This window comes from Eumetopias jubatus, unplaced genomic scaffold (genome assembly GCF_037043125.1).
Source record: "Eumetopias jubatus isolate StellerSeaLion01/CBP00866 unplaced genomic scaffold, mEumJub1_p1.0 scaffold_4, whole genome shotgun sequence".
NCBI classification, from domain to species: domain Eukaryota; kingdom Metazoa; phylum Chordata; class Mammalia; order Carnivora; family Otariidae; genus Eumetopias; species Eumetopias jubatus.
This window is the reverse complement of record NW_028274810.1, coordinates 166,252,107-166,279,405: the sequence shown is the minus strand read 5'-3', so window position 1 is coordinate 166,279,405 and position 27,299 is coordinate 166,252,107. Positions and strand designations below refer to the sequence as shown.

Here is a 27,299-nt window from a genome sequence, read left to right as displayed (position 1 = left end):
TCATGAATTCTCAGGAGAAAGAGAAAATTAAAGTTAAAAGGATCAAAAACCAAGTGTTCATCAAACCTTTCAGTCAAGAGCCTTTATTAACATGCAAGTATCATTTGCCGCAAGATATACAGTTTTTCCTAATCTTTGCTCTATTTCAATATTTTAAACTTAAGGTTACTTCTGGATCTAACACATAGAGTAACCTACTAAAACTGGTCAAAGCTGAACTTTATTTTAGTTGTCACTTTGACCTTTAAGATCATCATTTAGGTTTTTGATATTGTCAGCAAGTAGCAGAATATAATTCTTGTACTTGATAATCTTCTATACTAAAATATGTACCAGTATGTCTTGAGAAGTTACTAAAATATATGCAATTAACATATTTAATTGCTTTCAGTAAGCTGGAAAGTACAACATTAGGTCTTCTATGAGGAAAAATTACTTTTCTAGATCTTGGCTGTTTATGTTCTTGGCAGGTTCCAGAAAAACTGGCCCATATTAAACCAGTCTTAAAGAACTAAGCTGAAGGCTTAACTATGTATCTCCTATAATGACAGCTTTGTTTTATTACTAAGATAGAGATAATAATAAACCCTACTCCAGTGCTCCTTTTCCCATGCCTAAGCAGAGGTGCTCTGTCATAGTTTTTCAAATTTTTTGTCTGTTTAGTATAAAAACTGAATGACCTCTTTATTAAGTCTGATTTCAGTAAAAGACCCACAGATTATGGGTATCATACTTATTGGGACATATTTTAATTAATAGAAGATAATTCATAAACTACATCAAAGTGCATTGTAAGATTTGCACTGTATCACTCCACGTTTTTAAATTTTTTCATAACATTTCAGTTGGTTGGAGGAAGACTGGAATAGTTCAGAAAAGTCTAGCTTTTAAGAGCTGAATAAAGTCCATAATGAATCCTTTAAAACATATTTAAATAATCAGAAGTGCAGTCACAACAAGGGACTATTTAAGAAGAATGAATATTGCGAAGGAAGCTTTATAGTCAATGAAATACAGTACTGTGGATTGGCCAAAATGCACAATGCATATGAAATCAGTCATGTAGTTCACTTGTTGACCATGTGGCTATAGTTCAAAAAGTGACTGCTCCAAAAGCTATTCCTAGTAATCTTCCAAAATTGCTTTTAAATAAAGTTCTTAAATTGTAGCTTTAAATAAACAAAAAGACAAGATACACTTAAACAATACTGCAGTTTATCAAAAGACACATAAGAAATATTACCTCTTATGTCTTTGACAGTTATAAAAATCAATGTTTTGGCTAAGTTATAAACATGTTTATAATGCAATTATTTGCATAACTCTAGTAATGCTAACAACGGCTATAAGATCAGAATAGGTTTAAAAAAAAAACACTGAAAACACAAAAATACGTGGCCCCATTATTTACCTGTAGAATGTGTTCATATATGCTTAAATTTCAGTATTTACTATTATCACCACTGCTCTAATTTTAAAAATCACATCCAAAGGATAAGGCAAAACCACCTACGAATTGGCATATTTGTTTATTTCTCAATTTGTGAAAATGTCCTTAATTTGTTGATGTAGCAAACAAATTTCAACTCTGATTGCTATGCAAAAGAACAGAAGATAATCTGCTTTGCAATGAACTTTAAAGTTCAACTGCACACAGGCAACATGCTATATATGAAAAAATTACTAACTGAACTACAGGTATTAAATACTGAAAAAAGTTAACAGTTTATTATAATTTATTTTATTTAACAATCTAGGAAGTTCGCAGCCATCAGCAGTTCCAGTGCAATTTCAGGTGCAATTGGGAATTCAGGAATCTCTGTGGAGCTGTTAGTGTAGCGAACCTTGTAGGTAAAATACATGCATACTTTTGATAGCACATGTGAAGGAATCTCTCTAAAATTGACTTCATTAGTTTCGTTCTCAGCAAACTGACCTGTAAAAGAAAAGGAGTAGGTTTGTTATAGGCTGAATGAATTCTTATGTTGGGAAGTCCTAACTCTCAGTACTTCCAAAAGTGACCATATTTGGAGATAGGATCTTTTTCCCCCTCTTTTTTTTCTGTTCAGGAAACATTTTTAAAACATGGAATGCTTCTCAAATTTGTGTATCATCCTTGCACAGGGGCGATGCTACTCTTCTCTGTATCATTCCAGTTTTAGTATAGGTGCTGCTAAAATGACCCATGGATGGGGTCTTTGAAGAGGTAATTAAGACAAAACAGGATTATTAGAGTGGACCCTAATCTAATATGACTGGTATCCTTATAACAACAGGAGATTAAGTTATAGCCACACAGAGGGAATACAATGTGAAGAACACAGGGAGAAGACAGCCATCAAGGCAAGGAGAGAGGTCTCAGAAGAAACCCTACCAATACCTTGATCTCAAATTCCTACCCTTCAGAATTATGAGAAAGTAAACTTTTATGGTTTAAATCACTCAGTCCATGGTACTTTGTTACAGCAGCCCTAGCAAACTAATAACAACGTGAAAAGAATGAACCCAACTAGCATCAAACGAAATAACGTAATTCTGATTTCTGAGTATAAATATAAAAAAATCTTTATTAAGATCGCAACTGAGATTAATCAAGATTGTATTTTAAAATTCTAATTTTCTTCCAGGACTTTGGACACTTCACCTTTTCCTAAGAATAATGGTGGCATGATTAAGGAAGGGTGAATAGGATACAAAAAAAGACAAATCTTTTAGAAAATACAGTTTAAGGATGAAGTCTTTGTGGATCGTCACGAGCCCTGTGCTATAATGAGTTGCCATGTAAAAATAAATAATAAATGTAATGCTATTTAAAAACATTTTCTCAAGAAAGCAAACCCATTGTTTCCCGCTTTAGTTTTCAAAATTATGATTATGTTAAGGAGAGCTCCTCATAAGCTATTTCCCTTTGTTTTATTAACACTTTTTTTTTTTTAAAGATTTTATTTATTTGACAGAGACAGCGAGAGAGGGAACACAAGCAGGGGGAGTGGGAGAGGGAGAAGCAGGTTTCCCGCAGAGCAGGGAGCCTGATGCGGGGCTGGATCCCAGGACCCTGGGAACATGACCTGAACTGAAGGCAGACGCTTAACGACTGAGCCACCCAGGCGCCCCTGTTTTAGTTAACACTGTATAAACTTTTTAATGATCTCTCAAAATTTCTTTAGCTATATAGAGTTTACAGCATTTAGCATTTACTAGAGGGGGATAAAATAGTTTCTCAGCAGTGTAGCACTAGCACTGTGTACTGAATATAAAAGGTAGAAAAATGTGCTTTCTGAGAATGTAGTTTTTAAAAAGTTTTCTAATAACTCTATTAGTTGGCGGTGGGGTGAGAAGAAAGGAGAGCAGGACTGAATGAAGAATTCATAGCAATGAGGTCAAGTTTGGTTTGTCAATGACTAAAACTTTCTTTCTTGAACATATGCGTGAAATATTACCAAGAGACGCTTAGTAACCTTTTTTCTTTTAAAAGATTTTATTTATTTATTTGAGGTGAGAGAGATCTCAGAGGGAGAGGGAGAAGCAGACTTGCTGCTGAGCAGAGAACCTGATGTGAGGCTCGATCCCAGGATCCTGAGATCATGACCTAAACTGAAGGCAGATGCTTAACCACTAAGCCACCCGGGTGCCCAGTAAGCTTTTGATATTAGACAAACATTGGGGTTTTTTGAGGTGAAATTCATATAATATAGAATTAACCATTTCAGTGTACACAATTCAGTGTACATTCAATGTGTTGTGCAACCACCACTGCTATCTAGTTCCAAAACATTCTCATCATCCCAAAATAAAACCCCATACCCTTTAAATAGTTTTCCCACCCCCCAGCCTCTGCCAAACACCAATCTTTCTGTCTCTATGGATTTATCTATTCTGGATATCTTATACAAATGGAATCATACCACATGCGGCCTTTTGTGTCTGGCTCCTTTCACTTAGCATCATATTTTGAAGGTTGCATGTATCAGTACTTCATTCCTTTTTATGCAAACATTAGTTTTGGGCTGCAGATAAACTAAAGGAGGTCAAGCTTACAAAAAACAAACATCTTTAATTTTATTATTAATTAAAATTTGTTGACACCCATGACCTTGTTTTTCTAAGTACATCCTAGCTCTACCCAGTAGAAAAGTCCAAAAGTAATTCAACCCATAAGCAATGAGTACTGCTAACAACCAGACTGGGGCTCCTAAGTACCATTTTCCACTACAAGAAACAGCTCTTTGGAAAAATGTGTTTCCAAGATTAGAGAATAATGTATCAAATAAGCCTGAGAAATCTTATTATAGAAAGTAGTATAGCTATCCAAGACTACCAGAGCCATGTCAAAAGGACATAGGAGCCAACCCGATGTGGTTTCTTATGGCATAAAAATGGAGCAAATGGGGGCAATCTGAGCACCATGAGGAGGACTGCACTAGATTTAAAAAAAAATTAAAATAGTAAAAAGTCACAAGTTGAAAATGATACCCAAGAAAACCAAAACAAAAAACAAAATACTCTTTGCTACTGGAGGCTGCTGAAGAATCATTTCTTTTTTTTTTTTTTAAAGATTTTATTTATTTATTTCAGAGAGAGAGAGAATGAGAGACAGAAAGCACGAGGGGGAAGGGGGTCAGAGGGAGAAGCAGACTCCCCGCCGAGCAGGGAGCCTGATGTGGGACTCGATCCCGGGACTCCAGGATCATGACCTGAGCCGAAGGCAGTCGCTTAACCAACTGAGCCACCCAGGCGCCCTGAAGAATCATTTCATTACACTGAAATATATGTAAAGGGAAAAAAAAAAATCAAGCATTTATCTTTTCTTTGCTATAAAGAGTATATTTCAGGATAACCAAATAGTTCTTTATAGGTGAATTCTAACTAATAAATGCAGAAGATATAAGAATTAGAAAATCACTGTTTTGTAATTCCAAATGAAGTAAATTTCAGCAATAATTACAATGAATGCTACAAGCATTATATGAAAATCTGACTGCAGAACTGTTCATAGATGAATGAATCAGCTTGCTGATCCTGGAACCCACTAATCAATCTCGACATTGCTAAAAGATTGAGACAACAGGGACACAGTAGTACTACCTATAAAGTATTCTTACCTAGAAAAATGAACTGGATTCTAATCAAGACTCTAGAGTTCTAATTATAAGCTTACAAGATGAAACATGAAGTCTAATCTAGATGTGCACATTTTACAAATAACCGTGTTTCTCCAAAAAATTCATGATCTGAAAAAAAGGGACCATGCAGGGGAACTATCATAGATTTTGCAAGTCAAATGACATTAGCAGGGACTTATTTCCTTGAAATACTCATAAAAAAAATGGTAACAGATGAAATAAGATTGGCAAAACATTGATAAAACTGAAGCTGGTTGATGGGTACATGGAAGTGTATCATACTATTCTATTTTTACATCTGTTTTAAAATCTCCATAGTAAAAAATATAGAAAAGGAATTACAAGTGACCTCAAATAGAAACAATCAACAAAACTAAAAGGCAACCTATGGAATAGGAGAAGATATTTGTAAATGACATACCTGATAAACGGCGAGTATCCAAAATATATAAAGAACTTATAAAACTCAACACCCGAAAAACTGAATAATCTGATTAAAAAATGGGCAGAAGACATGAATAGACATTTTCCCAAAGAAGACATACAGATGGCCAACAAACACATGAAAAGATACTCAACATCCCTCATCATAAGGGAAATGCAAATCAAAACTACAATGAGGTATCATCTCACATCTGTCAGAATGGCTGAAGTTGGGGGCGCCTGGGTGGCTTAGTTAAGCATCTGCCTTCGGCTCAGGTCATGATCCCAGGTCCTGGGATTGAGTCCCACATCGGGCTCCCTGCTCAGCGGGGATCGTGCTTCTCTCTCTCCCTCTGCCTACTTGTGCTCTCTTTCTAATAAATAAATGAAATCTTAGCCAAAAGAATGGCTAAAGTGAACAACACAAGAAACAACAGGTGTTCGCAAGGATGTGGAGAAAGGGGAATCCTCCTGCACTGTTGGTGGGAATGCAAACTGGTGCAGCCACTCTGAAGAACAGTATGAAGTTTCCTCAAAAAGTTAAAAATAGAACTACCTTATGATCCAGCAATTGCACTACGATGTTTTTACTCAAAGAATACAAAAATACTAATTCAAAGGGATACATGCACCCGATATTTACAGCAGCATTATCTACCATAGCCAAACTATGGAAATAGCCCAAGTATCCATCAATTGATGAATGGATAAAGATGTGGTATGTGGTGTGTATACACACACACATGCATACACACACACTGGACTATTACTCAGCCATAAAAAAGAATTAAATCCTGCCATTTGCAACAACATGGATGAAGCTAGAATACTATGCTAAGCAAAATAAGTCAGTCAGAGAAAGACAAATACCATACAGTTTCACTCATGTGTGGAATTTAAGAAAGAAGACAAATGAGCAAAGGGGGGAGAAAAGTAGAGAGGCAAAGCAAGAAACAGATTCTTAACTACACAGAACAAACTGATGGTTACTAGAAGGGAGGTAGGTGGGGGGATGGATTAAATAGGTGATGGGAACTAAGGAATACACTTGTAATGAACACTGGGTGTTGCACTGAAGTGCTGAATCACTATATTGTACACCTGAAACTAATATGCTGTATATTAAGTAACTGGAATTTAAATCAAAACTAAAAAAACCCCAAAACAAACAAGGGACCTCAAATAGCCACAATCTTGAAAAAGTGGAGGCCTCACAATTCCCCATTTCACAGCTTACTACAAAGCTAGAGTAATTAAAATATTGTGGTATTAGCATAAGAATAGATCAATGGAATGGGGCACCTGGTTGGCTCAGTGGGTAGAGCATACAACTCTTGATGTCAGGGTTTTGAGTTCAAGCCTCACACTGGGTGTAGAGATTACTTAAAAGAAAAAGAAATTAAAAAAAAAAAAAAAGGACTCTCAATGGAAGAGAGTTGAGAACCCATAAATAAACCCACATAGCTATGGTTAACTTATTTTCAACAAGGTGCCAAGACCATTAAATGGGGGAAAGAATGGTCTCTTTAACAAATGGCACTGGAAAGCCCACATTAGAAAGAATGAGGCTGAATCATTACCTCACACCATATACAAAAATTAACTTAAAATCAAAGACCTAAATGTAAAAGCTAAAACCATAAAATTGGGGATGCGTGGGTGGCTCAGTCAGTTAAGCGGCTGCCTTCGGCTCAGGTCATGGTCCCAGGGTCCTGGGATCGAGCCCTGCATTGGGTTCCCTGCTCAGCAGGGAGCCTGCTTCTCCCTCTCCCTCTGCTGTTCCCCCTGCTTGTGCTCACTCTGTCAAATAAATAGGTAAAATCTTTAAAAATTAATAAATAAAATCATAGAACTGTTATAAGAAAATATTTGCAAATGGTATGTCTGATAAGGGGTTAGTGTCCAGAATTTAGAAGAACTCTTACAACTCAGTAACAAAAAGACACACAACTGAATTGAAAAATATGCAACAGATTTGAATAGACATTTCTCCAAAGATGATATATAAATGTATAGCAAACATGAGAAGTGATGTTTAGCATCAGTCCTTAGGGAAATGCTAATCCAAAATACAATGGAAAGTGCCTGAGTAGTTCAGTCAGTTAGGCGTCTGACTCTTGGTTTCTGCTCAGATCCTGATCTCAGGGTCTTGAGATTGAGTCCCGCACTGGGCTCCATGCTCAGCGGGGACTCTGCTTGAGATTCTCGTCTCCCTCTGTACCTTTGTACCTTTCCCTGCTTGTACTCTCTCCCTCTCTCTTAAAATAAATAAATCTTGAAACAAAATACAATGAGAAACCACTTCACACCCATTAGGGTGGCTAGAATCAAAAAAATGGGAACAGAAATGTCAGTGAAAATGTGGAGAAACTAGAATACTCATACAATGGTGGTAGGAATGTAAGATGGTGCAGTTACTATGTAATTTGGTGTTTCCTCCAAAGGTTAAAATTGGTATTATTGTATGCTGTAGAAAATTCCAATCCTCAAAAAAAAAATTTCCCTGAGGTTAAAAAAATTATCTCAAAGGAAAAAAAAAGAAAGAAAGAGTTAAGAATAGATGTCTGGGAGGGGTGCCTGGGTGGCTCAGTCGTTAAGCATCTGCCTTCAGCTCAGGTCATGATCCCAGGGTCCTGGGATCGAGCCCCAAATTGGGCTCCCTGCTCCATGGGAAACCTGCTTCTCCCTCTCCCACTCCCCCTGCTTGTGTTCCCTCTCTCACTGTGTCTCTCCCTGTCAAATAAATAAATAAAATCTTAAAAGAAAAAATATAGATGTTTGGGAAGTGGTAACTTCTAAAAATCAACTTTATATGTAATTAGGAGCACAAATCACCATCAGAGTCCTTTAGTGAAGAAATTAACCATGGTGGTAACTAATGTAGGGAAAAGACCCTTCCTATTAGGGTAAATAACTGAAAACAGGAACTAGCAGAAATCAATTTTTCCAATGCAACATAACCATGCAATAATGTTAGAACAGTTACTGTCTCATTTAATGTTATGAGTCACTTAATTCAAGTAAAAACACACTAAAAGTGAAGATTTATTAACAGAAAATAAAGACATGTACCTACCTGGGCCACTCAACATGGCTTTTATTGTTCCAGATGTTAGTGCATGTTCTCTTTTTACAATAAATTCATGACCATCCGAAGATATCAATTTGACATACATGGCATCAGGGCCTTCACAGCCACCATAGGTTTTCTCTTCTCCATCTAAAGTACAGTAAGTAGTAAAATGATTTTTGAATCACAAAATTAAAAATAAGCAGGTTTACCAAGGTTAATATTTGAGTAACTCAGAACAGAAACATTTCTGTATGGTAACATCTACCAAGATCTTAAGGTTTTTTAACTCCTTGTTTTATTATTCTCTAAACATTTTCCAATGTCAGAATACACTCAAGGATGATACTTTAGATGACAATTTACCAGTATTTTTCAAGGAAGTATTAACAATTTTTTTTTTGTGAACACAGCAACGCATTCAAATTTGAAAGCTCATACAAAATTATCAAATAGTAAAACTTTAAATTAAATCATTGGAAATACTCAATTTTAACATAAAATGCATTGTGTCCATTTATGAAAGAATGTATGTCGTATGATTTCAACTTCTCTGACGAGCTCCTAATTCTAAAAGTTAGGGCTCCTTTTTACTCAGTATCTTTACTCTTGATCCATAAAAATAATGATCAAAACGTTTTATTGCTGAGTTTAAATTATTACATGACTGAAGGGATGAATACAAACAGTCTTTGAAATTCAAAGCAGAGGTAAGGAGCCAGTGTAGCTGTGACTCTACTTCCAGCCCCCTCATTGCCACGGTGCTGGCTTCAGCGACACTAGCTAGCTCAGTGTAACCTACTCGGGAGTATATATTTTTTGTATATCCCTTTAAGAGCTTTCTAGCACCTATAACTTTCACAGTGCTGTACTGACAAAACTTTAATTTTTATGGTTATCAATATCTGAAAGAAAGTGTCTTAAGGCTTATTCTAAAAACATAGGAAGCCCTACAAAAAGGAGTACAGAGGATAAAGCTGAACTATTCAAGCTGCAAATATCCACTGATTTATTCATTTGTTAATAATTTAAAAATCCCTCAAATAAGATTAATAAATATAAAAATCATTTATGTACTATTGCTGCCCAAAATGTCTAATCTGAATCTAATCAGGAGTAAACACTCAGATAAACCTAAATTTTAAAGTGTCATGAAAGACTTCTTCACTCCTCATGCCCCCAAAAGTAGGGCACTATTTAAAGGAGACTGAAGAGACAAATTAATGCAGTAAGTGATCCTTGACTGGATCCTGGATATAAAACACAGGGATACCTTGGAGATACTGTGGGTTCAGTTCTAGACCACCACAATAAAGCAAATAATGCAAAAGTGAGTCAAATCCATTTTCTGGTTTCCCAGTGAATATAAAAGTTATGTTTGCAGCATATTATAGTTTAAGTGTGCAGTATCATTATGTCTAAAATAAAAATGTTTATACCTTAATTAAAAATACTTTATTGCTAAAAAATGCTAACCACTGTCTGAGTTTTCAGTGAGTAGTAATCTTTTTGCCAGTGGAGGGTCTTGCCTTGATGCTGATGGTCACTGACTGATCAGGGTTGTGGTTGCTGAAGACTGAGGTGGCTGTGGCATTTTCTTAAAATAAGACAACAGTGAAGTTTGCTGTATCGACTGACTCTTCCTTTTAGGAATGATTTCTCTGTAGCATGTGATGCTGCTCAGAGCTGATCAGCATCTGATCCACAGCAGAACTTCTTTCAAAACTGGAGTCACTCCTCTCAATCTCTGCTACTGCTTTATCAACTAAATTTACATAATATTCTAATTCCTTTGTTGTCATTTCAACAATCATCACAGCATCTTTATCAGGAGTGGATTCCATCTCAAGAAACCACTTTTGTTGCTCATCCATAAGATTCAACTCCTCATCTATTCAAGTTTTATCATGAAATCGTAGCAATTCAGTCACATCTTCAGGCTCCACTCCTAATTCTAATTGTTGCTATTTCTACCACATCCACCTTTACTTCCTCCACTGAAGTCCTGAACCTCTCAAAGTCAGCCATGAGGGCTGGAATCAACTTCTTCCACACTGCTGTTAATGTTGGTATTTTGACCTCTTCCCACGAATCACATGTATTCTTAATGGCATCTAGAATGGTGAATTCCAGGTTTTCAGTTTACTCCAGACGCATCAGAAGAATCACTATCTACGGCAGATGTACCTTACGAGATGTACTTCTAAAGTAACAAGAGTAGGCTTAAAATAGTCAGTAAACCATGTTGCAAATAGATGTGCTGTCATCCAGGCTTTGTTCCATTTATAAAGCACAGGCAGAGTAGATTTAGCGTAATTCTGAAAGGCTCTAGGATTTTTGCAATGTTCAGTGAGTACTGGCTTCTATTGAAAATCACCAGCTGCATTAGTTCCTGACAAGAGTTAGCCTGTCCTTTGAAGCTAGGCGCTGATCTCTCCTCTCTAGCTATCAAAGTCCTAGATGGCATCTTTTTCCAATACGAGGTGTTCCATCTCCACTGAAGATCTGTTTAGTATAGCCACCCTCATTAATTACCTTAGCTGGGTCTGGGTAACTTGATGTAGATTCTACATCAGGACTTGCTGCTTTACCTTTAACCTCATGAGCCAGCTTCTGCCAGCTTCAGACTTTTCTTTTACAGCTTCCTCACCTCTCTCAGCCTTCACAGAATTGAAGAGTCAGGGCCTCGCTCTGGATTAGCCTTTGGTTTAAGGGACTGTTACGGATGATGGTTTGATCTTCTATCCAGACCACTCAGACTTTCTCCATCAGCGATAAGTCTGTTTCACTTTTTTATTATTCATGTGTTCACCGGAGTAGCACTTTTAATTTCCTCGAAGAACTTTTCTTTTGCATTCACATCTTGGCCAACTGTTTGGCACAAGAGGCATAGCTTTTGGCCTGTCTCAGCTTTTGACATGCTTTCCTCACTAAGCTTAATCATCTCTTGCTGTTGATTGAAAGTGAGAGAGGTACAATTCTTCCTTTCACTTGAATACTTGGAGGTCATTGTAGGGTTATTAATTAGCCTAATTTCAATTTTTGTGTCTCAGGGAATAGGGAGGTCTGAGGAGAGAGAGAGAGATGAGGGAAGAGCTGGTCGGTGCGGCAGTCAGAACACACACAACATGTATTGATTAAGTTCTCTGTCTTATGTGGGCATGGTTCATGGCATCTCACAACAATTACAATAGTAACATCAAAGATCACTGATACCATAAAAAATACAATAATAATAATGGAAAAGTGAAATATTGTGAGAATTACCAAGATGTGAGAGACATGAAATGAGCAACTGCAGTTGGAAAAATGGCACCAATAGACTTGGTCCACACAGGGTGGCCACAAACCTTCAATTTGTAAAAAAAAAAAAAAACCGCAGTATCTGTGAAGTGCAATATGAAGCACAACAAAACAAGGTATGTCTATAACATACCTGCTATAAAGAACACTACTGAAACAACCGGGAAATTCTGAATATGGACCAAGTTAGGAGATGTCTTCTCCAGTATTTAGATGTGAGGTGATACTGTACAACTAAATAAATGGTACAGAAAAATACCCATGTGTGTGTGTATGGGTATATAAACAATACCCATACACCAATAAACACAAGGAAAGCAAATGTGGCAAAACATTAACAATCACTGAAGGCTACATAGTTTATCATTCTTGCAATTTTTCATAATAAAAAGCTGGGGGACTCATAAGGATGCAAGTAACTTGTAAATTACAGACTACTCAAGCATATAAATATTTAGCAGGTTTTGCCAATCTCTTAGAAAATAAAAACAATTATCAATTAAATTTATAATTCTTGCATTTTTTTTGCAAATTAAAGCAATTTATATGTTTTTTGGGAAAGTTTCTAATTTCTTCAGTTGCTCTTACCTACTAGCAATCACAAATTATATTTGGCACAAAAACATTACTTACCTACCTTTCAAAAATACATACAGGCATACCTTGTTTTACTGTGCTTTACAGTTTTTACAAATTGAAGGTATGTGGCAACCCTGCATTGAGCAAGTCTGTTGGTGCCATTTTTCAACAGCATTTGCTCACTTTGTGTGTGTCTGTGTCACATTTTTGTAATTCTCGTAATATTTCAAACTTTTTCATTATTATTGTTTTTGTTATGGTGATCTGTGATCACTGATGACTCACCAAAAGCTCAGATGATTAGGATTTTTTAGCAATAAAGTATTTTTAAGTTAAGGTATCATATCATATATACTTAACAGACTACAGTACAGTATAAACACAACTTTTATAAGCATGAGGAAACCAAAAAATTCATTTGACTTGCTTTATTGCTGTGGTCTGGAACCAAACCCACAATATCTCTGAGGTGTGCCTTAGTAATAAACTGATGCTGTGGATTTAAACAACTGATTTTAGTCTACTCTGATCACTTTTTTATTTGCATTCACCAATGTCAAAGGCCTATCTTTGAGAAGAAAAACCAGCTTCTACTAGTTGCAATATAAAATTACTTTTAAATAACTTACCCATTATGTTCTTATGAAATTCTACTTTACTTCCACAGGAACTTTAGTAGTTTCCTGAAAATATAACAATGCTATTTAAGATTAATGCTGGAATAATATGTTTTCACCCATTACTATTTAATGTCCTTGGTATTACAAATTTAAGGACCTTCTCTCTGCTATGCAAGAGTTTCCCTGCCACCATAATATGGAACAGTATCAAGTTTCTGAACATCCGAGAAAAGATGATCACCTTCAGAATAGTAGTCTAAATACAGATTTGGTTTCTTCCCCCCCTTTAAGGTAACTATTCTGAGAATAGTTTAAAAATACAGATGTTGTTCCTTAGGAGTTGAATTAAACTTGAAGGAGATTGTTGGCCTTAATCATCTCTTTGTATACTTGTATCTACTAGATACTAGTGGATACTAAAGCACATATTTGCTGAATGAATGACAATATGATAAATCCAAGGACATGAGGTAGCCTTCATAAAAGGGCTTGCCCTCGTCTTCTGTAAGTGTCCTATTTATAATATATTTTACTGTGCCATCCTTGCTGTAAAAGGCTACCAAAGTTCTGAAATTTAACAGTGAAGTGGTAGAAAAACTTCAATATTGTGAGAAATCTTAAATTTTTTTTAAAGATTTTACTTATTTGACACAGAGAGAGAGCATGAGCAGGGAGGAGGATCAGAGGGAGAAGTAGTAAGAGAATCTCCACCAAGCAGGGAGCCTGATGCGGGGCTTGATACCAGGACCCTGAGATCATGACCTGAGCCGAAGGCAGATGCTTAACCTAATGAACCACCCAGGTACCCCGAGAAATCTTAAATTTTACAAAATAAGATGAATGCTAAAGGAAAGGGCTCATGTTGAGTAATTTTAATTATCGTACCATTTCTTCAAGGAGGATTTATACTGATATAGTTATGTTATTAACAGGAAAACATCCGGGGCGCCTGGGTGGCTCAGTCATTAAAGCGGCTGCCTTCGGCTCACGTCATGATCCCAGTCCTGGGATTGAGCCCCGCCCTGCATCGGGCTCCCTGCTCAGCGGGAAGCCTGCTTCCCCTCTCACACTCCCCTTGCTTGTGTTCCCTCTCTCGCTGTCTCTCTCTTGCTGTCTCTGTCAAATGAATAAAATCTTAAAAAAAAAAAAAAAACCCCAGGAAAACATCCTGTTCTCTAAGAAATTCCTAGCCAGTATTTTATTCTAGCTTTAAGGGAAGGGCGAAGAAAATGGACCATAACATTTTAGAGCAGGAAAGAAACTTGGAGATAACCTACATAATCCCTCATCTTAAAAAACGGTATAGCATCACTGATAGAGAGAGAGGTTGAATTTGTTCCAGGTAATGCCAGAGTGAGAGCAGGAATCAAATCTATCTATTTGCCTAGAATAGAAAGCATGGAGGGAAATATTTAAAGTACCATATCTAATACGAGGTAAGGGCAACAGGGGCAATGTCACATCATTACCAACAATTTGAGGGGCTAATAAGTGGTAAACATTGAACTACATGACTTACATACATTATTTTAAAACAACACTTTCACAAGGGAATTACTATTCCCATTTTAGAGGTGAAGAAACGCTAAGAGGTTGCTACTTGCTTAAAGCTTCTACAGCTTAAGTGGCAGCATGAGGATTTAAAGCTAGGTAGGTTTGCTTTAGAGCAAACACCCCTTTCCATTATTCCATACTACCATGGTAAACAATTCTGGCTCCCATTAAAACTTTTCTACTATGGCTAAGAGCTGCTGATATAAATCCTTAGATACTTATCTAAAATTTAAACAGTACGGTGTCACTTTATGATAATAACAGTAGACAAAAATTCATTGGTCATTATTTTGTTCTGTTCACTGCTTTGTAATCATTCTTCTAAAAAAAATTAAAAAGGAAAAAAATGCTAGAAAAGCTAGAAAAAGAACTTTGAGTGCCAACTTTCTATCCAGAAAATCTTCAGAGCAAAACATCTAGGATGTTTATTTTTTTAAATTTTTTAAAAAGATTTATTTGATAGAGAGAGACACAGTGAGAGAGGGAACACAAGCAGGGGGAGGGGGAGAGGGAGTAGCAGGCTTCCCGTGGAGCAGGGAGCCTGATGCGGGGCTTGATCCCAGGACCCTGGGACCATGACCTGAGCCGAAGGCAGATGCTTAATGACTGAGACACCCAGGCGCCCCTAGGATGTTTATTTAACTAGCAGTAGCTAAGCAACCATGCAAAGTCACATCTTAGAAGCCCTTTGGGTAGCAACAGCTTCTCTATAGATTTCCTAATAAAGTAAATCAATCTCACCATTTATACAACAAAGGTGGGGGAGGGACTCCGCATCACCAACAAGAAAACAGTAAATTAACATTAACAGTTAAAAATAAATCCTAATTCTTATGTAGAAGTTCAAAGTATTTAAAATATGATTAAATGTGGATGTAACCCACAACTTACCTATAGAAGTCTAAGTTTGGGGTTAGAAAAATCTGAGTGTAAACATTTGAATATCTATTCCATAACTGAGCTGAGGTCTGAAATTATGAATTAGGTAGGTAAAAGCAGTGGTTGAGCAGTAGGCTGAAAATAGTTCCAGGCAGAAGATACAGCATGAACAAAAAGTCCTCAGATGTTATTATACTTTTATGGTGTTATATATGAACATTACTCTTTTATAGTTTTTTATTTTTTAGTAACAAACAGAAATTCTAGGTGAGCCTAGCACCTACACTGAAATCAGTTTTGAATCTAGTATCACTGAACACTAAAAAGATTTTGAACAGCTCATTCTTTGGATTTGAAATGCTACCATTATCATTTACTATATTATTACAGGAATTTGTAGACTATATTCTGTCTCACTAATCTGTTTATACCTGAGCAATATATCCACTACTTTCATTATAATAGTGTGATAAGCATGTTTGCTAAATAGGCAAGTCCCATTTTATCATTACACATTTCCTGTTAGGTGGACTTTTAGGTACTTTATAGTTTTTATTATGAATGCCGTCTGTTTTCCTATTATACTCTCTGCAAGATTATTGCTGGTGTTTTAAAGAAAAGCTTTGAAATCCATTAAAAGTTGACTTTGATTCCCATCATCTCTGCAGAACTCTTAATAGTACTAATAGTTTTCAATTGATTTGCTTGGGTTATTAAGTAGATGATGGCAACAGCTGCAAATCTATTCTTTTTATCTTTCTGTCTTTTTACGTTGGCTATTTACTTCAAAAAAGTAATAAGGTTAGATGTCTACCTGACATCACTCACAAAAGTATGCTATGGATTAAAGAACCAAATATAAAACATCCACTGAGCTCTGTAAAAAGTAGAAAAAAAATGCAAATAACTCATAGACCTGTACAAAAATGCTTGACCCCAACAGTAATCACAGAACATGCAAACTAAAAACATTAAAAGGTGCTAAGAATCCAGTGTTGCAGGAGAGGGGAAAAGGGTAATACTAAATAAATAGCACAAGAGTTTTTGGAAGGCAGCAGCAGAATCATCAGAAGGCTAGCAATTCTGGATATCTACTTTAGAGACACACTAGCTTTGTGTGCAAAGGCAAGTAGGATATGGACTATAAGAGTATACAAATGAAAAACTGAAAATACCCTAAAAAAGTTCATCAAGTAGGGAATGAGCTAAATAGAAATAGTGTATCTATAATTATTAATATTTATTATGGACAGTGAAAAGGAAAAAGTTAAATCTATGTGTGTAACAACTTGGGAATACCACCAAGATAAACTGCTATTTTTTTAAAAAGCAGATTAGAATGATAGGTATAGTTTGGTGCCATTTATGTACAATAAGTGGTTTCTTGCCTATTAATCATGTTTTCGGCAGAATAAATAAAATGCACCAAAATACAGGTTCAAAAGTGTAAATAACTAGAAAACTACTTTTTTAAAGAAAACTATGATTTAAATTAGATTTTTATTTATTTTTAAAGATTTTATTTGAGAGAGAAAGCAAGTGAGCGAGCACAAGTGAGGGGGAGTGGCAGAGAAAGAGGGAGAAACAGACTCCCTGCTGAGCAGGGAGCCCCACAGCTGGGCTCAATCCCAGGACCCCAAGTTCATGACCTGAGCCAAAGGCAGACGCTTAACTGTCTGAGCTGCCCAGGTATCCCTAAATTTGATTTTTTAAAAAGATTTTATTAATTTGTCAGAGCGAGCGAGTGAGCGCACAAGCAGGGGAGCAGCAGGCAAAGGGAGAGGCAGGCTCCCCGCTGAGCAGGGAGCCTGATGCGGGAATCACTCCTAGGACCTGAGCCACCCAGGCACCCCCCTAAGTTTGAGGCGCCTGGCTGGCTCAGCTGGAAAGTCATGTGACTCTCGATCTTTGGGTTTTGAGTTTGAGCCCCACGTTTGGTGTAGAGATAACTTATATAAATAAATATTAAAAAGGGGGGGGCACCTGGGTGGTTCAGTTAGTTGGGTATGATCTTGGTATCGAGCCCTGCATTGGGCTCTGTGCTTGGGATTCTCTTTCCCCCATGCCCCCTACCCCCACTCGCACTTGTAAGCGGACCCTCTCTCTAAATAAAATCTTTTCTTTTAAAAGACCATTATGAATTCCTTTTTTCTCTTTAAAGATTTATTTGACAAAGAGAGAGGGAGACACAGCACCAGCAGGCCTAGCGGCAGGGATGAGGGAGAGGGAGAAGGAGAGAGAGAGGGAGAGGGAGAGGGAGAGGGAGAGGGAGAAGCAGGCTCCCGGCTTAGCAGAGAGCCTGATGATGCCGGGCTTTATCCCAGGACCCTGGGATCATGGCCTAAGTAGAAGGCAGATCCTTAACCAACTGAGCCACCCAGGCGCTCCATAAATAAAATCTTTAAAACAAAACAAAACGGGGCGCCTGGGTGGCTCAGTCGGTTGGACATCTGTCTTCAGCTCGGGTCACGGTCCCGGGGTCCTGGGATGGAGTCCTACGTCGGACTCCCTGCTTGGCGGGGAGCCTGCTTCTCCTTCTCCCTCTGCCCCTGCTTCTGTTGCTGCTCTCACTATCTCTCTGTCAAATAAATAAAATCTTAAAACAAAATGAAACGAAACAAAACAAAACAAGTGGAACCAAGCAGCTCATAAGGGAACGATGGTCAGCGTGATTAGTTCTTAACTATATGTAAAAAAATATGATTAATTTGGAAAACAAAGTAATACAAATTGACAGAAGTTAGGAGGTAATTCCAATTTATAATAAGACCTCAAACTATCCTGCCCAGAATTGTGCTTATAGTGTCACTGGATTTATGGCTCCCAAGAGGTGTTAAAATTCTCATTCTGGCCTATTCAACATAACAATGATCCTATATTTAATTCTGGTGTAGGCAGTCTTAATACTTTTAGCAAATGGTACCCCTCCCCCATTTTTCCTCCACTGTGGAATTTAGTTTTCTTCACTATTAGATGCAAATGCTTACAAGTCTGTCTTCTTAGATATATTGTCTTGCTTACTAGCTTTAAGTTTCCACAAGACAAGGAGGTTCTCTGTGACCCAGGTATTCAATACAATGGTAATTATGTGGTAATGTTAACAATGTGAAGCTTCATACAATAGTGTTATCTGCCACAGACATAGATAGTACTATTCTGAGCTTTCTAAGAGAATAAAGTTATTCAGTAATACCATGCTTTTGACCAAGACTGATTATTTTCCATGTTTTCCCATGATGTTGGCATTGAATAAACTTAGAGCTTTCGGACAACCACAATGAAAACTGTTCTTTCTAGGAAAGAACATTTAAGCTTATGGAAATATTCTGGGCTATACTGAAGGGAGGGAGTGACTAAAGAAGGAGACAGTATTCCATCTTTCACAATAACATTTAGTCAATATGAATTCTAATCCTTAAAACAATTTTTATTTTAAAGACTTCGAGGACATAGCCACATTTTATGAAATTATGGTAACTAAAAATCAGTCTCACAACTTTGCACCAACTACCATAAACTGCTAATTATAAATGCAAGTGTATGAAGCACGTATTCCTATACATGATTTCTGGAATTTTATGTTTCCTAGAACTAACTCAGTTATCTGAAAATGTTTGTTTGATAATGTCCTCAAATCTCCTAGGGTTAAAACTTGTTCCCAAACATCCCTGAATTGAAGAACAAGTTTTGTTCTCAGTGGCAGTCTACAGTAGGTCAAAGAGGACAGTTCTTTGCTTTTACTAAGGGAGTCTATTAGGTCACTTAAAGTAAAAGCACTGAACTCAATTTCTCATCTATTTCTGATGGTTAACAATTAGTCATGGCCTAATTGTCCTAAATGATATAGTTTTTACTACTAGAATAATGACTCAACTAATAATACTCAGTAATCAGCTATATTATATTTCATGAGCAGGGCTTGGTTTCTAGAAACAAGCCCTCTGCCTGTCATCAATTGTGGGGCTTTAGGAATCTTGATTAGAAGAGATCTCTCTGGTATTTAAGAACTCTATTTTAGATTGGCCATAAATGATCAATCAGAAATATTACACAGGGTGGTACAGACCACAACAATCATTACAGTGATGTTAAGTGGTCTCCAGATCACTGTGAATGATGTTCTTGGTTATTTACATTTTGGTAAGTTATAGCTGGTTTCATACCAATTTACGAGTGGCAAAACAGGGGCGCCTGGGTGGCTCAGTTGGTTAAGCGACTGCCTTCGGCTCACGTCATGATCCCAGGGTCCTGGGATTGAGCCTTGCATAGGGCTCCCTGCTCAGCAGGAAGCCTGCTTCTCCTTCTCCCACTACCCCTGCTTGTGTTCCCTCTCACGCTGTCTCTCTCTCTCTCTCTCTCTGTCAATTAAATAAATAAAATCTTAAAAAAAAAACAAAACAAGTGGCAAAACAATAAACAAGACTTTCCTAAATCCTTACACTGGATTCTTATGTATTTATCCAAGAAATAATTTGCCCACAAAAAAATCTTTTACAAAAAAGCTCACAGGGTGTCTGGGTGGCTCACTTGGTTAAGCGACTGCCTTCAGCTCAGGTCATGATCCTGGAGTTACAGGATTAAGTCCTGTGGCAGGCTTCCCTGCTCAGCGGGGAGTCTGCTTCTCCCTCTGACCCTGCCCCCTGTCAAATAAATAAATAAAATCTTAAAAAAAAAAGATAAAAAAAATGTTCACAGAAGTTCACTCAAAATAAATGAGAAGCTACCCTGATGACACACAGCTGTGATATACGTGTACAGAGGAATACCATTTACAACAAAAAGGAATGATCTACTAATAATAGGTGAATACCAAAAATATTATACTGAATGGGAAAACAAAAAAGTACATACTGTATTATTCAATTTATATGAAATTCTAGCAACAGGCAAAATGAACTTATGGTGATAGATCAGTGGCATCTTCTGGAGGAATGATTAGGAAGAAGCATGAGGCAACTTTCTGGAAAATTAAATGGTACACTGAGCATTCCACGATATGTTAATTATATCTCAATTAAAAAATAAGGTTAGGGAAAGATTTTTTCAAAAATTTATTATTTTTCTTAAATTTAAGTATCTTTCATTGTATAGATATTACCAATCCCAAATGGTTTTCTGTCTCATTAACCTTTCAAAAGATACTTACGCTGATAATAAAACTAATCCAAATTCTCTAGGTTTGCAGATGCCAATAGATGGGGAGTAGGATTTTGGGAGTCCTAAAGAAGTAAATCTGGAACTATGAATCTGTTAAGTGAACAGCCACAAAAGGAAAGTAGCTTTAGATCTGGGTCTCAACGGACAGAGGTGTTTTTACCAAGCAGAACTGGAAGGAGGAGATCCAGGCAAAATAAACAGTGTGAGCCAAATCAGGCGAGGGGTGGGGAAAGTAACAGTGTCACTTCAAGTGGACATCTGAATTTCTACTCTCCAAATTTCTATCTTGAGACCCTGATAGGTTAAAGTGGTAAGACTCCTGTTTCTTTATCTCTCAAATACAATGGACTAAATTGTGTCTAAAAGTCCCTTCCAGGGCGCCTGGGTGGCTCAGTTGGTTCGACGACTGCCTTCGGCTCGGGTTGTGATCCTGGAGTCCTGGGATCGAGTCCCACATCGGGCTCCCTGCTCGACAGGGAGTCTGCTTCTACCTCTGACCCTCTTCCCTCTCATGCTCTCTCTCATTCTCTCTCTCTCAAAATAAATAAATAAAAATCTTTCAAAAAAAAAAAAAGTCCCTTCCAGGGCCACCATTTCATGATTGTACCCATCTGAAATTCTCCCTTCCTCTACAAATGCCTGTAATTCCCAATTTCCCATCTTTATTAAACAGAGTTGTTGCTCTCATACAACACAGGGCTCCAGAGTGCTACGTGCTTTCCACGGAGTCTGTCTGCCTCACCCCTGTAAACTACCTAACCTCTATCTTAGACGATGATCTCCAAATGCCTTTGTTTTGGTTTAAAAAAGTTTGAACAAATACTCCCACTATGTAGTATCTAATTATAGGTTCTACATATTACAAAATAATTTAAAAGAATGCTTAGAATGATAGGCTACAAATAAACATAAAAAACAAATATAAAACAAGTTCTGACCTTGCTTCATTCCACTGTTAAGCATTCATCAGGATTAGCACCATGCACATCTCACAGTCCTTATACCCTAACTCCCTGCTGTCTCCTCTGATTGATCTACCTACCCACATCCCAATCCTGGGCAAACCCAATTCTCTGGTGAGCTCAAGCCTCAACCAAAGAGATGAATGTGGCTGGAGAAAAGACACACCATTTTGACTGATCTCAACTTTAAATTTGTGACCACACACTTTAAATAGGCACTTGGCATTGTAGAAATCCTCCTAGTAAACTAGCTTTACTACTCTGAAAAAATCCTAGCTTCTCCTAAACCACCAACACCTTCTCCTCCTCCTTGCCCTGACAACTTTACTTATTTTATCAAGAAAACAGAAAGACATCACAATTGCCTTGTTTTCCATCTTCATCCTACCTGTATCTATATACCATATACTCTGTCCACCCTCCTGTTTCAAAAGTTGAATAAAAACCATCCTTCCTATCCAAGGCCAACCTTTCCACTTAAATTAAGCACACCTCTCCAAGGACTTTGTCCTGCTATTATTCCCATCAGCACATCAAAATGCTGTAACATCATCACTACCATTCACTTCTTAACCCACTCTGATCAGACTTCTGGCCCACTAGTCCATTCAAGGGGCTCACCATATTTCCATTACTTTACTTGCTTACATGGCGAATTTTTAATCCTCATCTAACTCTTAGCAGGGTCTTACAGTTGACTACTCCCGCCTTCCCAAAACAGTTTCTTCCCTTAGTATTACAGATGCCACACCCTCCTGGCTTTTCTGCTTCCATCACTGTTTGCCGCTCCTCTTTAGACCAGAGTGTTCCTAGTCATCTGTCCTCTTCTCCATTAATACTCTCCACTTGATGTCCTCCAGTCCACAGGTTTAAATAATACCTATTAAAAATGTCCCTTGGGGCACCTGGGTGGCTCAGATGGTTAAGCATCTGCCTTGAGCTCAGGTCATGATCTCCATGTCTTGGGATTGAGTCCCATGTCGGGCTCCCTGCTCAGTGGGGAGTCTGCTTCTCCTTCTCCCTCTGCCTCTCCCCCTGCTTGTGCTCTCTCAAATGAATAAGTAAAATCTTAAAAAATAAAAATAAAAATAATAAAATATGACCCCCAGATAATCTTCCTAGCTTGACTCTGCCCCTGGCAATAGTTGTGGATATCCAACTTGCCTACGTGCACACATTCTGAGCTGTATAATTATCAAACTCCTGATTTATTCCTCAGAAACCAGTATACCCTCCTGTCTTCCTTATTTCAGTAAGTGGTACTACTGTTCACCCAGATGCTCAAAACAGGCAAAACAGTTGATTCCTCAAATTTTTTTCTGTCCTAGGGGTGAAGGCAAGACCTGACTCCACCTTCAAATTATATTCCAAATCGTACCATTCCTCACAAACTTCCACCCTACATCTCTAGTTCAAGCTACCATTTCTCAATTAGACTACTACAGCCTCCTTAGGAACTAGTTTCCTCACTTTCCTCCAACTTGTCTATTTGCCACCCAGCAACTAGTCATCAAAAACAGAAATCAGATATCATTTCCCCGCACAAAATCCTTTAATGGCCTCTCATTATAAACAGAAAAAGAACTATAAAGTTGTATCTTAGACTTTGCTAACTACTCTGATTTTATTTCCCATCATTCTTCCTTCACTATGCTCCAGCTATACTGTATATCGGCTATTTTAGTATCCTAACAGGTTCAGTTCATTCCTCTCTTAAGGTCTTTACATTTGCAGTTAACGATATCTTAAAAGCTTTTCCCTATTATTTAGGTCTCCAGGCAAAACATCAACTCCTCAGAGACATAGGTCTTCCTTGCTCACTCCCCTAACAAAATTAGACACCCCTACCCTAATCACCTAATTTGACTCTGGACATAACTCTAATCTTGACATAATTTCTTCATTTATCACCCCTTGAAACTATATTTGCTCATATATATATATATACACACACACACATATATATACATATATATAGATATATATACTTATTGCATCTTCTCTCTTTCCCCAAGGTCCATGAGGGCAGCCCTGGTATAGTAGCTGGCATATAGCAGATGCTCAATAAATATTTCTTGAGTGAATGGTACCATTGTTTTCTTAGTCATCAAGGCTTGAAATTTCAGGCATCACTCAATGGGCTTTTCCTGATCTTATTTAATAATGGAACAATAAACATTTATAACAAGTTAGCTAAAATGCATGTACACTTACCAGTATAAATGCAAAGAGTTTCCACATTATTTTATAATACTGAAAAATCTATATTAAAAAAAAAAAACACACCAAAAAAGCACTTTATAAGGTACACTCAAATGTTACTTTAGAACTTGATATATAGGGCTGACAATAACTTTTGACTACTATTGCCTAACTACATTACAGAATTACTATAAAAGTAATGAAACTGGCATCTACAAGTTGAAATAAACACATATGTGTAAGATATATATATATATATTTTTGAAATGGTAGTTACTAGTTAAATCTCATACTTAGGGAAAAAATAAGTCATTTAAAAATTAAACATAAACTCCAAATCACCACTGGCAATAAATAAATATCCAAGATGACAGGGACCATAGCTGTTTCCTTACCATAGTATCTCTAGAATGAATGAATCCATGTGTGTGAACTGTGATGTTTCAACATCATGAATTACAAATATAATGTAAGCGAGATCAGAGATTTTATCTTAGTCTACTAAACAGAAAAGGAAACAACTATTTCGGGATCAAAAAGCAAGTTTAGCAGTTTGAAAAAAAGGATTTTAAAAATTCAAACTAAAGGATTTCGATTGTTTTCTACACAAACATGGAAAAAGTAAAATGCAAAGTAGAAATGCCCGTACTAATGACATGAACTTTGCAACTACACGTTACGAAAGAGATTTTAGTTTCGTAAGATAAACTCAACGGCCACTGTACTAGATACCTTTCAGACAAAACTGGAAGGCACATGCACGACAGTCCCAAACTATGAAGTCGGGCACAGATCGTCCGACAAGTTGCCCAGAAGGTAAACTTTTCGGGGTTCTGCAGCTGGAAAAAGAGGAGGACTGTGACTGTGAGAGTCACTCCTCTGACTGGGGACCGACTCCAAGAAAAGGACGTATCTGAGTGCACACGGGGAAAGCAGAAAGGAAACGCGACAGGGCTGCCATGCTCCTAACTCCACCCTCCCCGCGCTCAGCCCGGGGAAGGCCCAGACTTGCTGGCCGCCGCCCCTCCTTTCACCCTCTTCCGAGGCCACCAAGAGGCGCCTAGAAAGGTCCTGCCGCCCTCTTCTCCCCTCCCCCAAACCAGGAGCTCAGGAGGCCCGGCGAGGTTGAGAGCTTCCGTTCCTTCCCCGCCCAAATGGGAAGGGGTGGGAAGTGGGATTGCGTGCGCTCCCAGTACGAGCCTTCCTTGTCCTCCACGCGGATCCGCAGTTCCGTTCCCACCCCAGCCCGAGACTCACTCGTCAGCCCTGCAGCCACCGCAGTCACCGCACCGGGTCCCCGCGCACCGCCACAGCCCCTACTCCAGGGCCGCCCCCCCACCCCCAGCTGCCTGCCGCCGTGGGTTCCGGGGCAGTTAGAGGAATCACTTCCGCCGGGTCACGGACGCTTTCTACGATGCGCGGGAGATTAGTGCCTGCTGAGGCGAGGACGCAGTCAATCGCCCGCTTCCGTCTACAGGAAGTGCGCAGCGCCCCCCTCCCTTCTCCTACAGTACCACTGGCCAACCTCGGGGGGCCGCGGTCATTTGCAAATCCCAACCAATCCAATTCTGGGTCTTCTGATTCCCAGCATGCAGCGACGACCCTGATCCGATTTCCGCAGGGACATCATTCTCAAAGAGGTGCTCGGGGTTCCGAGGCAGCACTGCATCCTGGGATTTGTAGTTTCTCTGGCGGCTGTTTCTCCACGGCAGCACTACACCCTGGGACTTGTAGTTTCTCACGTTGAATGTTAAGATGTTTGGTAATTTTGGAGATTGTCCAGGGGTACTCCTGGGGGTCGGAGATTATCTGCATAGAAAAGACTGAAAAGTGGGAGTGCGGTTTCTATGCTAACAAGATCGTGCTCTTTAAGAAACACCATCTGTCTTTTCATGAAAATTTGCAAGAGCATCATAACCGCTAGCGCAATCGGCTGGCCTCATTTCCTCCCTTCTCGACAGCGATTACTGAAAACTAACCACGCCCCCACCCACAGGGTAGGGGCCTTTCTCCCGCCCTACCAAACCCTCCCAGCTCCGGGTTGCTCAGCTCTCCTTGATTCTGAGATCATTCACTGAACTTCCAGTCGTCTGCCGCGGATACTGAATTCTGAGACCATCTTTGACGTTCCACGCCCTCTGCCCCAGCACTCTCTCTCGCTCGTCGATCGGCCTATCCTTTTTGCTTGCTTTGCTGTGGTTAAACTCAGGCACCCTTCCAGAAAAGCTGAAACAGCTAAATAAAGTTTGCACTCTGTTTACCGGACCGTGGCAAGAAGGGAATGTAGGGCGAAGACACCATTTCAAGTTGCTCAACTAGGCGCTGTTGTGTTAACAATGTCCAACAAAGGGAAAATAGATACAAGCAAAACAAAATTTGTTGACCTAATTAATGACTTTTGCTTGAAAGACATGTTTTGTTGATTTGGCAGATAAAAGTCATTGCTTTTAACGGACAGATTTTTCTGGGTTAACTTCAAAGCCTTTGCAAAAAAAATTTTTTTAAGTTTTTGGTTTTAACGGTACCTCAGAATAGAGTTTGGCAGGGAGAGACAATGGGGTGAGGAGAGGAGGCGTGGGCCCATTTTCAATCATATTTTTCCTCCTATACTTCGAAAGTGTTGTTTTCTTCCCTTCTCTTCCTCTTTTTCTCGTTCCATCATCAGCCTCTAAAAGGATCACTATATTAGTTGCCTAGAGAATGATAGAATTTTCCACGTGAGAATACTGAGTCTAGCTAGTGGCAGATTTAGGGGTAGGATCTAGTCTAGGACTGTCTTTTCTCTTTTGTGCAAAATTTTACTGTATTTTAAAATTTTATTTATGTAGTCAATATATGCCTATTACAAAAAATACAGATTGCAGATGTTTGATTTCTCCATGCACTTTTACATCATCATATTGTGTGCATATGATTTTGTATACTGTTAGCTTTCCAATTTAACTTACCTGTAACCAAAATCTCAACAAGCATCATTTTTAATGTCTGTATAGAATTACATCATATAAATGTACTGTGATTCACTTAAGTATTTCCTTAAGGTTAGACATTTACCCATTTACCTTGTTTTCATTTTTAAAAAATTTTTTTAAGAGAGAGGGTGGGGGATGGGCAGAGAAAGAGAAAGACTCTTAAGCAGGCTCCACACCCAACACACAGAACTGGATGTGGGGCTCAATCTTATGACCCTGAGATCATGACCGGAGCCAAAATCAAGAATCGGATACTTAGAATGAGCCATCCAGGTGCCCCAGTCAGTATCATTCTAAAATCCCATTCAAGTAGTTTATTTTCAACAAATGTCTATATTACTAGAATTGGGAAATCTATTTAAGCATAAATAACAATTCGGTGTAATTCTATAGCATAGAATTTTCAGAATATGATCTAATTTTAGCTATTTAGAAACACTGAGAAGTAAACCAAA

At 38.2% G+C, this 27,299-nt stretch overlaps 1 protein-coding gene and 1 non-coding gene across 4 annotated transcripts; both read right to left on the bottom strand.

Moving 5' to 3' along the window:
• Positions 1 to 1,718: 1,718 nt before the first annotated feature.
• Positions 1,719 to 25,538, bottom strand: ELOC (elongin C). 3 transcript variants are annotated; one of them, XM_028111994.2, is made up of 5 exons: positions 25,130 to 25,333; positions 23,885 to 23,932; positions 13,128 to 13,181; positions 8,623 to 8,766; positions 1,719 to 1,936 (listed from the first exon to the last, which is right to left on the bottom strand). In XM_028111994.2, exons 3-5 carry the CDS (start codon positions 13,129 to 13,131, stop codon positions 1,746 to 1,748), a joined length of 339 nt encoding a protein of 112 aa, XP_027967795.1. In that variant the 5' UTR covers positions 13,132 to 13,181; positions 23,885 to 23,932; positions 25,130 to 25,333; the 3' UTR covers positions 1,719 to 1,745. The 3 variants fall into 3 exon arrangements, with proteins under 3 accessions (XP_027967795.1, XP_087878923.1, XP_027967794.1); XM_088022797.1 differs by lacking the exons at positions 23,885 to 23,932; positions 25,130 to 25,333 and adding an exon at positions 25,398 to 25,538; XM_028111993.2 differs by lacking the exon at positions 23,885 to 23,932.
• LOC114216854 (U6 spliceosomal RNA) lies at positions 2,080 to 2,183 on the bottom strand. The gene has a single exon (XR_003610848.1). It is a non-coding gene; the product is annotated as a U6 spliceosomal RNA (small nuclear RNA).
• Positions 25,539 to 27,299: the final 1,761 nt, after the last annotated feature.

Coding starts and splice junctions, on each gene's coding strand:
- ELOC (XM_088022797.1), bottom strand. Junction 1,937..8,622: donor AGCCATGTTGAGTGGCCCAG/GTAGGTACATGT, acceptor TTTCTTTTACAG/GTCAGTTTGCTGAGAACGAA.